Source organism: Panthera onca, chromosome Y (genome assembly GCF_046562875.1).
Source record: "Panthera onca isolate mPanOnc1 chromosome Y, mPanOnc1 haplotype 2, whole genome shotgun sequence".
Lineage (NCBI taxonomy): Eukaryota > Metazoa > Chordata > Mammalia > Carnivora > Felidae > Panthera > Panthera onca.
In genome coordinates, this window is record NC_138358.1 from 8,118,450 (window position 1) to 8,132,513 (window position 14,064).

The 14,064-nt window shown below is 53.5% G+C and overlaps 1 protein-coding gene across 1 annotated transcript; it reads right to left on the reverse strand.

Annotated features, from left to right (window-relative positions):
* Positions 1-7,560: 7,560 nt before the first annotated feature.
* LOC145715021 (uncharacterized) lies at positions 7,561-13,656 on the reverse strand. The gene is made up of 2 exons (XM_081794608.1): positions 12,955-13,656; positions 7,561-7,713 (listed from the first exon to the last, which is right to left on the reverse strand). Exons 1-2 carry the CDS (start codon positions 13,654-13,656, stop codon positions 7,561-7,563), a joined length of 855 nt encoding a protein of 284 aa, XP_081650734.1.
* Positions 13,657-14,064: the final 408 nt, after the last annotated feature.

Consider the following 14,064-nt stretch of genomic DNA (forward strand, 5'->3'; position numbering starts at 1 on the left):
ACTCCCTGCCGGTCTATGTCAGACAGCATAAGCTACACACACACACACCACACAGAGCCACTGCAGGATTGGAGGCTCGAGATGCATTGCCTGGCCAGGCACCACACTCATGCATTGCCTTTTCCCTTTGGTGGAATGCAGTGTTCCCCTACCTCTTTATGGGACCAGGAGGCTGCCAGGCAGGCGGGGGATTCTAGGATTTCCAAATTCGTGTGCCGGGCCCTCTGGCCAACATGTTGCTTCCGTGACACAGAAGAGGTTCCTCCAGACTCGCTGGGCTATGTCAGGATACGAACGGGGTACAGCAATGCTCCAGGGTGGCTGTGATATATGAGGCAGCACACCACCGCTTCAGGTGACAGCAATGCATAGAAACGCAGGTGGATGGGGGGAGGCTGAACAGGTGGCAGGGGGCTGAGAGGGGGTGGCCAGTGTGACCGACAGAGAGGCAAACTCTTACCCAGAAAGGGAGAGGAACAGGTCCAGTGGTGAGCCCTCAAGCTGCCCTCAGCAGAGGACGTAGCGGGTGGGCAAGACAGGAAAGCAGGCCCAGACCCTGGTGCACCTGACCTATGCAACTCACTCCCTCCAGAGAAATGGGGCCTGTCAAACTCCCACGCATCGCCGGGAGACCCCGTGGCAGGAACGTGGGAACAAATCTGGGTCCCAGGTGCAGGGACTGTCTGGGACAAGCAGGCAATGCCTTTCAGTTTGAACAACACCTACCACAGTATTGGGGTCCAGGGGCCGGGCCCCAACTTCGCAAGGGACTCTAGACCAGCCAGGCCTGTCTCTGCAGGGTCATCCAGGAGGATGTTCACCCAGACACATACCCTGGCTGGGACCACAAGGCCTTGCGATGATCCCCTAGGCCGCTCCAGGAGCAGGGCCAGACTTACTCATGCTCTCTGCTGCCTCCCTCCACTAACGCCCACTTCCTTGCAGGGAACTTTGGTCCTCCTCCACTGCGCCATGGGTGGCCCAACCCCAACTTGCCCCTGGCCAAGGCAACACAGGACGAGTGGACCCAGGCAAAGTCCGGGCTTTCCTCCCGTCATGAAAGGTGATCAGCTAGCTCCGTGTCGATCCCAGGCGCGAAGGGATTGCACTCGCTGCACTTGGGCACTGGAGCCCCCCCTTACTCACCAAGTCAGGAAAGCCCCCAGTCTCTTTCCTTCGCTTGCCAACGGCCTACACACACTCACTCGGGCACAAAGATGCACGGCCACGCGGCACGTGGACACAGACACGTGCACGCTGCCAGCACAAACGCTAGGTCTCAGGCAAAAGTACTCACAGGCGCCAGCCACAATACATTCACAGACACACTCTAGTGGACCTGTGCACTCACTCATGCCCTCTGCCACATCCCACTCACGAGGCTAGCTCCTCCTCACGACTCACACTTGCTTTCCCCCCTCACACAGCACGTGCATTTGTCCTGGGGCCCAACCTGGCTGAAAACTAGGGCAGATTCAGGACCTCCATTGGGTCACGGAAGCTTGCATTGAGATGCCAAGGAAAGAGAGCCACAACTGATACCAACCTTCCAGTACCAATGGCACCGGAACATGGCATGTGGAGAAACACCAGCTACGACTAGGTTCCCTGCCTCCTCGGCTCCTGCCCTTTCTTCAGACCCTCTCAACACTGGGCAGTCCCTTGGGTTTCAGTACCTCCCAGCTGGCTGCAACCTACAGGGCAAGGGCCAAGGGACTGACCTTTCTCAGTTCACATGTATACCCAGCTTGTGTGGGCTGCCTGGAGGCAGTCACGGCTTAGGAGGTCTGGATGTGCTCTGACCCCTGGTACTTGTGCGTTCCTTTGTGTGTTCCCCTGCAGCCCTGTGCCATCAGCAGCCTACTACGTCCCTATGGACACGCACAGCTCACGGAAACCCAGATGCACTGATACTGTGCAAGGACAGCACAGAGACAGAGAAAGAGAGATGGAGGTGCGGGAGGGAGGAAGCGTTCCCTCAAGAAAATGATCACAGGGACTCAGAGACAGACAGAGGCCAGAGGGACATGGAAGGAGGCCGAAGAAGGAGAGTAAGTCACCACTAGAGACAGCCACAGAGGGGGAGTGTGTGTGTGTGCCCGTGCCCGTGCGTGTGCGTGTGCGTGCGTATGAACGAGTGAAATTGTCTGGGACTGAGACAGGGGTGTTGCCACGATTCCTGGACTCTCGAACGCCCTCTTCCAGCAGAATGGAGGCCCGGTATTGTCAGGAATCTCAGCGTTTTCCGGAACAGGACTCCCTTGCTTTGGGGCCCTAGCCCATCCTCAGGCTAGGGCCATAGGGCAGAAGGAGTGGGAACTTGAGGCATGAGGCTCCAGACTAGGCCCAGCAGGTGGAGTGTCAAGGCCCAAGGTTTTTAAATGCCTGCCGCCTCCTTCTGGAGCCCACCAGCATTTGGGAAGCACGCCCACGGCCCCGTGGCCCTTCGGACACTGAAGTGGCTGTGGCTGTGGCTGTGGCTGTGGCTGCGGTGGAGGTGGGGGAGAGGCAGAGGCAGAGGCAGTGAACTTTTTGACCATGGGTCCTTGGGGTGAAGGCGCTCCAGGCCAGACCCAGACAGTTGGCTGCTGTTCAGGAACAATCAGCTGGAGGGCAGTGGGCGTGGCTCCAGCATTTGAGCCCCTGCCTCCCCTCCCAGGTCTGGAGCAGGTTCTCTGCCTCCCCCTCCAGGGTGACCTCCCTGTTTGGTACATGCCCTTTTCCGCTTTGTCACCGACCGCAACTTTCCTGTGGGATGTCTCATATCGGAGAACTGGTGCTACAGATCTCACCTCTTTGGGGAGGAGCCCGGATGGCAGACAGCATGGAAGCTTCTTAAGTGTCTCGCGTGCATGAGATACAGCCCGACCAACACTAAACCATCCTACCCACCCAGGAAACTGACTGGAGGATTAGCACAGCAATCTGCATATCCTGAACCACCGAATTCAGCAGGTACGTGGCATGCAGAAGTGAACTTGGAGAGCGAGGAGGCATGGGAAGGGAGGTGCTTTTGTGCGCGGAGAGGCGAAGGAGACTGGGCAGGTGGAAATTTTACTAACTTTCTTTAATACTCTTCTACATTATTCTTTCCTTTTGTGTCTATATTCACAGATTCTATTTTACTCCCATCTTCTCCTTTTAGTCTACTTCAGTGTATTGATTTTTCAAATTCTCACAACATTTCCCTTTTTAATATTTTTTATTAGTATTTTCTAAATTTTTCTCCACTCCCACGTTTTTTTCTCTCCTGTGTCAAAACCACTTTCAACACCCACGTGAAACATGCCTAGAATCTAGCATCATTCATTCCATTATTCACATGTGTGTTTTTAAGTTTTTACTTTTAACATTTTATAATTTGAATATTTCATTGAATTTTCTACCTCATGAGTTCCTTTTCTCCATTCAAAATGACAAAGGGAAGGAATTCACCCAGAAAGAAAGAGCCTGAAGAAACGAGAGCCAGGGATTCAACCAACACAGACACAAGCAAGATGTCTGAAGCAGCATTTAGAAGCACGATTATGAGAATACTAGCTGCAGTCCAATGTAGATTAGAGTCCCTTTGTGCAGAGACAAAATGCAGTAAAAACTGGCCAGAATGAAATTAAAAATGATATAACTGAGCTGCAATGACGGATGGATGCAGCGGTGTCAAGGATGGATGAGACAGAACAGAGAATCAGCGATTCAGAGGACCAACTTAAGGAGACTATGGAAGCAGCAAAATCGAGGGAGATTAAGGAAAAGAGCACGATTGAAGAATTGGAGAAATCAGTGACTCATGCAGAACGAAAAACAACATCAGAATCATAGGGGTCCCGAAGAGGAAGAGAGAGAAAAAGGGGTAGAAAGGTTATGTGAGCAAATCATAGTGGGAAATTTTGCTAACCTGGGGAAAGACACACCATCAAAATCCGGGAAGCACCGAGGACCCCATCAGATTCAACAAAAACTGACCCTCAGCAAGGCCTATCATATTCAAACTCACAAAGTACTCAGGCAAAGAGAATCATGAAGGCAGCAAGGGAAACAAGTCCCTAAACTACAAGAGAAGACAGATCAGGTTTGCAGCAGACCTATCCAGAGAAACTTGGCAGGCCTGAAAGGAGTGGTAGGATACGTTCAAAGTGCTGAATTAGAAACATCCACAGTGAAGAATTCTTTATCCAGCAAGGCTGTCATTCAAAATAGAAACAGAGGAAAAAGGTTCCCAGGTACACAAAATTTAAAGGAGTTTGTGACCGCTAAATCACACCTGCACGCAATTTTAAGGGGGGACACTCAGAGGGAAATTGATATCTATCTATCTATCTATCTATCTATCTATCTTTATAATTATATTTATATATACAAATAGATATAGAATTATATATATAGATGTATATAGACATATACATATCGATATAGATATAGATATATAGATACAGTTAATACAATACATATACATATACATATACATATACATATACATATACATATACATACACATACACATACACATATAGATGGAGATGGAGACGTAGATATAGATATAAAGATATATAGATATGTTTTCCTCCAACTCTTCAAACAAGATAATGGCCATAAAATCGTGTCTTTCAGTACTACTTTAAACGTCAGTGGACTGAATGCTCCAATCAAAAAACATAGGGGAACAGAATGGATGAGAAAACAAGTTCCATCGATATGCTGTTTACCAGAGACCCACTTTAGATGTGAAAACAACTTCAGAGTGAAAAGAAGGGGATGGAGAATCATCTGTCATGCTACCCGTCAACAAAACAAAGCCAAAGTAGCCATACTTCTATCAGACAATCTAGACTTTAATTTAAGACTGTGTCAAGTGATACACAAGGGCATGATGTCATAATTCAGGGGTCTATCCACCAAGAAGACCTAGCAAATGGATACATTTATGTGGCGTATTTGAGAGCAACCAAATATACAAACCAATTAAACGCAAACATAAGGAACCTCATTCTTAGTAATGCCATCATAGGAGGAGACTTCTATGCACTCACTCACTGCAACAGACAGATCATGTAAACGAAAAATCAACAAGCAAACGGGGGCTTTGAATGACACACTGGACAAGATGGGCTTCACAGATATGTTCAGAACATTTCATAATAAAGCAGCAGAATATACATTCTTCTCCGGTGCTCATGGAATATTCTCCTCTATAGATCATATGCTGGGGAAAACAGTCATCCCTAAGGAAGTTCAAAGAGATCGAGGTCACACCGTGCATATTTTCAGACCACAACACTAAGAGACTCGAAATCAACTACAAGAAACAATTTGGAAAGGTAACAAATACTGGGAGACTGAAGAACATCCTACTAAAGATTGAATGGGCTAAGCAAGGGTTGAAAGAGAATATAAAAAGTATACAGAAGTCAATGAAAATGTATATGGAAGTCAGTGATAACACCACAACCCAAAACCTCTGGGACGCACCAGGGTCGGTTATAAGAGGACCTATCTAGCAAGTCAGGTCTTCCTAAAGAAGAAAGAAAGATCTCAGAGACACAACCTCACCTTACGCCTTAAGAGGCTGTAAAAAGAACACCATACGAAACCCAAAACATTCAGGAGACAGAAAATAACAATGATTAACGGAAATTAATGCTATTGAAACCAAAAATCAAACAAAACAAAAACAAAAACAACCTCAAACAAACAAACAAACAAAGAAACAAACCAAAATAGGAGAACAGATCAATGAGCCCAGAAGCTGCTTCTTTGAAGGAATTAACAAAATTGATAAGCCAGTCATCAGTTTGATGAAAAAGAAAAAGGAAAGGGCCCAAATAAAGAAACGCAAGAATGAAAGAGGAGACATCACAACCAACACAGCAGAAAGGCAAACAATAAGAAGAGAATATTAGGAGCAATTATTTGCCAATACAATGGGCAATCTGGAAGAAATGGACAAATTCCTAGAAACATATACACTACCAAAGCTGAAAGAGGAAGAAAAGGAAAATTTGAACAGACCCATCACCAGTAAAGAAATCAAATTAGTAATCCAAAACCTGCCGAAGGAAGAAGACTGCAGGGCCAGATGGCTTTCCAGGGGAGTGCCAGCAAACATTTAAGGAAGAGTTAACACTTATTCTCTTGAAGCTGTTCTCACAATAGAAATGGAAGGAAAACTTCCAAGCTCTTTCTATGAAGCCAGCGTTACCTTGATTCCAAAACCGGAAAGAGACCCCACTGAAAAGGAGAACTATAGGCCAATTTCCCTGATGCACATGGATGCAAAACTCCTCAACAAGATATTAGACCCTCGGATCCAACAATACATGAAAATGTTATTCACCACGACCCAGTGGGATTTGTACCTGGGACGCAGGGCTGGTTCAACATCTGCAAAACAATCAACGGGATTCCTCACATCAATAAAAGAAAGGACGAGAACCACAGGATCCTCTCAATCGATGCAGACAGAGTGATGGACAAAATACAGCATCCTTTCCTGGTAAAACCCCTCAAGAAAGTAGGGATAGAAGGAGCACACATCGAGATCATAAAGCCATGTATGAACGACCCAACGTGAATATCATCTCAAGGAGCAAAAGCTCTCAGCTCAAGTCACGAACGAGACAGGAATGTCCACCGCCTCCACTGTTATTCAACACAGTACTGGAAGTCTTAGCCTCGGGCCTCTTCATCCTTCTGCTCCCCCTCTGCAGCTACTGCTCTTCCAGCCCTGGCTCTACCTTTCCTCCTCCTCCTCTTCTTCCCTCTGCTCACGTCCTCCTCAATTTCCTCCCCAGCTACTACTGCTCTTCGACTCGTGCTCCTCCTCTTGCTCGTCCTGGACTTCCTCCTCCTCCACTTCTTCCCTCGCCTGCACCCGATCATTCACTCGTCTTCCTCCTCCTGTAACTCCTCCCAGTCCTCTTCCTCCATCTGATCCTCCTCCTCCTCCAACTCTTCCTCCTAGGACTCTTCCTCCTTCTCCAGGTCCTCTCCTGCTACCGCCCTTCCTGCCCTACCTCTGACCTTTCACCTCTTCTTCCCTCTGCTCTCGTCCTAGTCGACTCCGTCCTCCAGCTGCTCCTGCTCCTCTGGCCCGTAATCCGCCTCTTCCTGGTGCTGGACATCATCCTCTTCCATTTGTCCTTCTCCTGCACCCAGTCATTCACTGCTCCTTCTCCTCCTCCTCTTCTTCTAACCCCACCCAATCCTCTTCCTCCAACTCCTCCTGCTCCTCCTCTCCCTCCACCTCTTCCTCCTCGGGCTCTTCCTCCTTCTGCTCCTACACTTCTACTCATGCTCTGGAGCCCTGGCTCTATCTTTTCTCCCCACCCTCTTCCCTCTGCTCTCGTCCTCCTCAACATCCTCCCCCAGCTGCTCCTGCTCCTTTGGCTCGTGCTCCTCCTCATCCTGGACATCCTCCTCCTCCACTTGTTCCCTCTCCTGCACCCAATCATTCACCCTTCTCTTCCAGCTCTAACTCCTCCCAATCCTCTTCCTCCAACTCCTCCTCAACCTCCTACTCCTCCTCGTCCTCTTCCTCCTCCAATGCTTCCTCTGGACATCCTTCTATTCTCCAGGCACATCTTTGTCCCTTAAGACTACCACAATCTCCTCTAAGGACGGGAGCAATAGATCTCGCACTGCCCCCAAGTCATCCGCAATGAGCACCGGACCCTGGGGATGGGCTCTCACAAGCCTTTGTGTCCCTGCAAAAGGAGCCTGGCAATAAAGGCGGATAAAGTCAGGCCTAGGTTACTGCATGGGACCTGATGCATCCGTACAGTCGTCCCCAGTTCCTTGTAGGACAGGTCGGACATCCTCCACTGGGCCATGGGGTCTCCATGCTGTCAGCTGGCAGCAGCCAACACATGACCAGCGGTACTGGGACACCGTCAAGCCTTTCCTCTCATGCTGGACGGTGGCCGCGTGTTTACCGAAAGCCCTGTATGGGGGCAACGGGCTGCGGGGAAGGCAGGTAGGTGGGTGGCCAGGCACAGACGAGACCACCCGCTGTGATCCCGCAGGGTCACTGGGACTTCACTTCCATCTGGCCCACACGCAAATTCTAGGGATGGGGCTTTGGGGGCAGGGCAGAAGCCTTGCAGCTTCAGCGTCAAGGAGCTGGGCACACACACCTGGGCACAGCCGGCAGCAGACTGGGACCAGTGTTCCTCCCTAGGCCCCTTTGACCCTCCACCACCTGAGAAGAATACTGGAGGGGCTGTACGGCTTTAGACTCCCCAAAGCGCACACACAGTGGGCCATGTGCTGCCCACTGTGGTTTGGGGCAGGGCGGGGGGAGCCCGGTCAGAATCCTGACCACAATGTCCACAGCATCCTCTGTCGACATGCAACCGCTGAGACACTGAGAAAGGAACCCAGTTCCCCATTTACATGAGGCCAGGAGTCGACTAAGCCTGAGGCTAATCAGGGTCACCCGCACAGGGACTGAGAGGCGCATTCTGGCACCACTTACATGCAAGGGGAACACAGTTCTGGGACACACCTTGACATGTCCCCAGCCCAGCTGCAGCGACAGTGGTGATCTTGTGCTGCGGGGAGAGGTGTTGCTGGCAAGGAACTGTCCCCTCAGAGAGCAGCTGGCAGGCTGCTCACCTGCCCATCCACACATGGATCACCAACACCACCCTGCTATGGCACCCCTGGGGGACTCAAGTCACCTGAGGTCTAGGGTCCCAGCTCCTCCCTTTCCCTGGGCCTGGTGCACAGGAAGCAGAGAGGAGAGCCCCAAGGAAGAGCTGACTGGTGACAAAACATGGCTCGTCTGCCAAGAGCAGAGATTTTTGCTAGACGGCTCCCTCCAGGGAAATACCTACGCCCTCTGCACACCACGTAGCCTGACAGGTTGGGTTCCCTAGCTACCCTGTGCACAAAGCCTGGGCACACCATGTAGCCCCTACGTATTTGCTACTGTCGGCCCACCAGAGCCACTCAACACACACACACACACACACACACACACACACACACACACACACACACTCACTCCCACATAGACACACACTAACACACACACAAGCACACTTACTCACAAGTGGTCCACTGGCCACTGGACACAGGCTTTCCTCCCCTCGGCCCCCCTCTTGACCTTGCACCAATCTCCCTTTTGCATCCTGACTTGAGCCCCCTGGCACAGCAACGATTGCACCCATCCCAGCGATTACCATCAGGACTCAGGAGGGAAGGGACTGCACTCTTGTATTCTGGCACCTGACCGTCCCACATAAGCACCTCATTCACACAGACCGCTGTGTCTCTCCTTGTCTCTCCAGTGGCCTAACCACCCACTCCTGCACAGACAGAGACACACCGCTACGCAATCGCACAAACATATGCACGCTCACACTGCCGGCACCACCACGGATCTCAGGCCCAGTTTGCCACAGACGCCCACACACACTCGCACGAACTCACGCTGGATCTCTGCCCTCGTGCGTACTCTCTCCATGAATTCCCACTCATAAGCCTCGCTGCTGCCCACAACCCACACCTGCCCCTCCCCCTGACACATCTCCCATCCTGAGCCACTGTCTGAGGACAGGGCTCGGGGTCAAAGGAGCCCCGGGTGTGGGAGGCAGCAGCAAGGTATACTGGCATCGACTATGAGAAGCCTGCCTGCTCCTGAGTTGTCCGGGGACATGTGGTCTTCGCTCTGATCCTGACTGGAGGCTTTGCTGACTGGATTCTATCTCACCAAGGACACAGCACCCCTCTGGGATCAAGGGTCCTGGCTGAAACCCCCCGAGTCCTGGCCACACTGTACCAGGACCCAATGGACCAATTTGGTCCCACTGTGCAATCCCCTTCCCTGCCTTTCGGCTCTGGCCTATACAATAAATCTCCAAATAACAGGTCTGTCTCTTCCTCCTCCTCCTTCCAGGCTCTTCCTGCCCAAGAAGGCAGGCCTCTGTGCACATGGCAACACCGGCCCCACCCCAGTACTGCACCTCTCCCGCACACACAGAATCACCCGGGCAGCGGCAGGACAGTCACACTCAGGTCCCTTCCTCATCGTCCCTCCTCAGGTCCCCATACACACACACACACACACACACACACACACACACACCAAAAACAGAAGGGTTTTTAGCTTCCTGTATGTGTCCACATAAACATCGTGGAAACTCTTCAAGGCTGCCACACGTTATCTCTTCCTCAATTCTCTCCGGGGCACGTAGAAGACAGGAGACTCATCCACCCATCTCTTCCAGCACTGGTGGCGTCCTCCATTGTTTCTGCATGGGCAAAGATAGAAGCTCTGCACGATTCACGCCCACACAGATGCAGAGCACCTGACGCATGTGGGCACACGCAGACACATTTGCGTACACGCGCACACACGCGCCCCCACGCAACAGACACCAAGAATGATACGGGATATTTGCAAATACATCCCAGATGGTGTCACTCTTGTGCCTCGCCCTTTTGCGATCCCCCTTGCTTTCTCACCCAGGGATTCATTTCCAGCCCCCAATGGCCTTGGACCAGTTCTAAGAATGGCTGTCGGGTTGCGGGAGGACATGGCGTGGTGGGGCACATGGAAGGAAGTGCGAGATTCTCACCACAGTGGCGCCTGGGGACACGGCAGCTCCTGACCCAAAGACTGGCAGGCAAATCCAGACTGAAGGAGCAGGGGGAAGCCCGGGACAGGGCGGACATCCACGGGGAGCATTTGTGGTGAAGCACTGCTCCTCCCGAGTTGCTCTCCAAAGCCCCAGCCCACAGCACGACTGCATCTGGTTTGCAGGCTTCGACCCTCTGTGTGTTTGCAGCTGAGTCTCTGCAGGTCCCCTGTCATCCTCCCACCCTCTCCCCATGCTACCTGTGTCCCTGTGTCGGCGGACCTTCCATTTCCAAGCCAATGTGTGGCCCACGTTCCCTTGCCCATACAACACGCAGGTCAACACACCGCATACTGGGGTTCTCACCGACACGTGAGCACGTCAGATCACTGTCTTCTGGTCCCTTCCTCCCTCAGGTAGTACTGCAGGGGATTGGGCCACAGGTCCTCGATGATGATCTGGAAGAGGACACAGGCCGGCGCCACATTGGGCATAGCCCACTCTCCTCTCTGGCCGGGGGCCACCCACATCCCCACTGCTGACGAAGGCCTCAGGGGCCCCACCTCGGCAATCCTGTTCGCCCCTGGGCAGCTGTGCTCACACAGCCAGTTGAACAAGTTAAGGCTGGTGGGGTCATGCCTGCGACTGGGAGCTCCACGTTCATCATCCCAGAACCACTGGACTGGAGTGGAACGCGATGTCCTGTAGCCTGCAGGAAGAGAGGATTTGAGGAGCAAGCTGATGGCCTCCTCCCCACCCACCTGCCCCTCCCCCTCCCCCTCCCTCCTGCCCCTGATTCATGCTCCTCATCCCCCTGCCCCGCACCATCATGGGACCCACACCCTACCAGCAAAGCTCAGCTGATACTCCTTAATGATCACTGGGTTCCGGAAGTACGGGTTGGCCCCAAAGAAAAACATCACTCTGCAGCGGTACTTGGGATGGCCCACTTCTTCCACCTGCCGTGAGCAATGGGACAGGAGGGGGCAAGTGTCCTCCCTCGGGGTCCTGAGCTACTTGCCTGGCTGTGAGGGTGAGCACCTTTGCCTCACCCTCTCCTGCCCAAATCCCAAACCCGACGGGACGGCCCCCAGCCACAGCCTCCCCGGTCTCACCTCCAAGTCGACCACGTAGCCGAGCACGTCTTTGTCCTGGGCACCGATCATGGCCGACAACTGGGGGTGATTCAGAATCTGTGCTGTGTCAAGGAGCTGTGCCTTCAGATGCTGTGGAAACAGACACAGCCCCCCTCCAACCCTCCCAGGCTAAGAGCAAGGGACTAGATCACGGCATGTGCAGAAAGACCAGGAAACACTAGTCCCCACACTCCTCAGCCTCTGCAGATGCATCAGACCCCATCGACACTGGGCAGTCCGTTGGCTTCCTGTACCTCCCACGCTGTCTGCACACAGCAGGGAGAGACTCCACTGCCTGCACGCCTCACAGTTCCTTCCTATATCTGACCTGTGTGGGCTGCCAGCAGCCCATCATAGCTTGTGATGTCGGCATGTGCTCTGACCCCTCCTCACGGCTGGGTTTCTTGGCATATTCCCGTGAAGACCTATGTTGTCACCAGCCTCCTGAGTCCAGATGGAATAACATGGCTTACAGGAACCCGACTGCACACTTACGCTGCAAGCAGAGGGTGTGGGAGGGAGAAAGAGATCGAGAAGCACGGACGAGGAGGGCCGAGGAGGGAAAAGGATTAGACACAGTGACACGGCCAGTCCGGAGAGAAAGACATGGGTGGGACCGAGCCGGAGCCTGAGGACAGAGAGGGAAGCAGGGGTGGAGATACCAGGAGAGAATCCTCTGTGTGTGTGTGTGTGTGTGTGTGTGTGTCAGGGTCTGAGGAGGCAGCTTGTACCCCATTCGGAGTGGGTCTCAGTCGTCCTACTGTCTGGCAAAGGGGCGTGGCGTGGTTCCACTAAAGGTCACGAGTGTGTGTCTGAAATGCTCTCTTTTGAAGGAACTGCTAGGAAACGTGCACAGCCTGTGAATGTGAAGGTGGGTGTGCGGCCTGCGTAACTCTCCCATTTTGCAGCGAAATATTTCCTTGCCTTATCTGCTCTGAGTGAAGGCTGCTTTGTGCTACCCTAGCTCTGGTAGCATGGGGACACATGGCTCGTGTCTGCAAGTAATATTTGAGACCAGCCTGCAGGCCAACGTTGGCGGAGACCTAGAGGAAACAGACCCAGTCACCAAGTCCCCCCATCCCCAACAACCGCCCCTGTCCAAGGCCTTACACTGGATCCCAGACCACACCAACCCAGGGCCAGGGACCATTCCCCAGCTCTCCTCTCTGGGGGCCATCGCCCTGAGGCACCCTGCTCTCAGTGCCCAGCCCTCCTGCACAACAGCCCCCGCCATCACCCACCAGCACAAGGAAGGATACCGCCTGGGCCCAGAAGCCAGGGATGTGCTTGATGATGGCCCTTCTGTGATCCAGGTAAGAAATCTGCCTCCGAAGAATCCTGCGCTTCAGCCGCCATAAGGCCCTGGAATCCTGGGCATTCCCAGCGCTGATCTCCAGCTGAAGACGCTCCAGTGCTGCCAGCGGGTCCTGGGCTGAGGCAGGACGCAGCGCTGGCTCTTGCTGCTGCAGCGGCTGGGAGAGCTGGGGCCCCTCCTCCGCCTCTGCATCTGCCTCGCGCTTCTCCTCTTGCTCCTGAAACTCCTCCTGCTGCTGTCTCTCAACTTCCACCTCCTCCTCCTCGTGCATGTCCTCTGCTTCTGGCTTGGCTTCCTCAGAATTCTCCTCTCCAGCCACCTCATCCTTGGTCGCCTCGCCGTCCTCTTCCTCCTCCCCGATCACCACCTCAGCCGCCACCATTCCGTCATCCAATATCAGCACCAATTCCTCCGCTGGGCTTGCCACCTGTATCTCACACCCGGCCTGGGCTTCCTGCACAGGATGGGCGCTTGCCGCCCCTGAACCTGGGGACTGCGGCCAGCCCACGCCCTCCAGCGCCCCTGCATTCCCGCGGGGCCGGGACTCTCCACCTTTCGCATCCGGGACGATCAGGGCCCAGGGTCGGCGGGAATCTCCGCTTTGTCCGGACCGCGACACGCTGGCCATGACGCTCGGCCCCGGCCCCAGTGTAGCTAGGGCAGCCTCAGGACAAGGACAGGAAACGGCAGCAGGTGGGGGGAGCCTTGGCCGCAAGACCATGAGCTCCCTGAAGCCTCCCGCCGCAGCCCGCCAAAGTTGAGCGCAGGCGCACAGGCTCTGGGATTTGAGGACTCCGCATTGGCTGTGGCTGCTGTGGAGGAGGGGCCGAGACAGAGGCAGTGAAGAGTGTGCGCATGCGGCCTGGGGGCGAAGTGGTTCCAGGGCAGGTCAGGCCAGCTGGCCAGGTTCGGGGAGCAATCAGTTGCAAGACAGCAAGACAGGGTGCTGGCCGCCAGCAAGCGCGCGCCAATGGCCGGTCCAGGCTCTGGAGCGAGTGCCAAGGTGCCAGCGTGGCCCCCGTTTGCCGCATGTCCT

Coding starts and splice junctions, on each gene's coding strand:
- LOC145715021 (XM_081794608.1), bottom strand. CDS start 13,656: ATGGCCAGCGTGTCGCGGTCCGGACAAAGCGGAGATTCCCGCCGACCC. Junction 7,714..12,954: donor CGGTATCCTTCCTTGTGCTG/GTGGGTGATGGC, acceptor CTTTATTGCCAG/GCTCCTTTTGCAGGGACACA.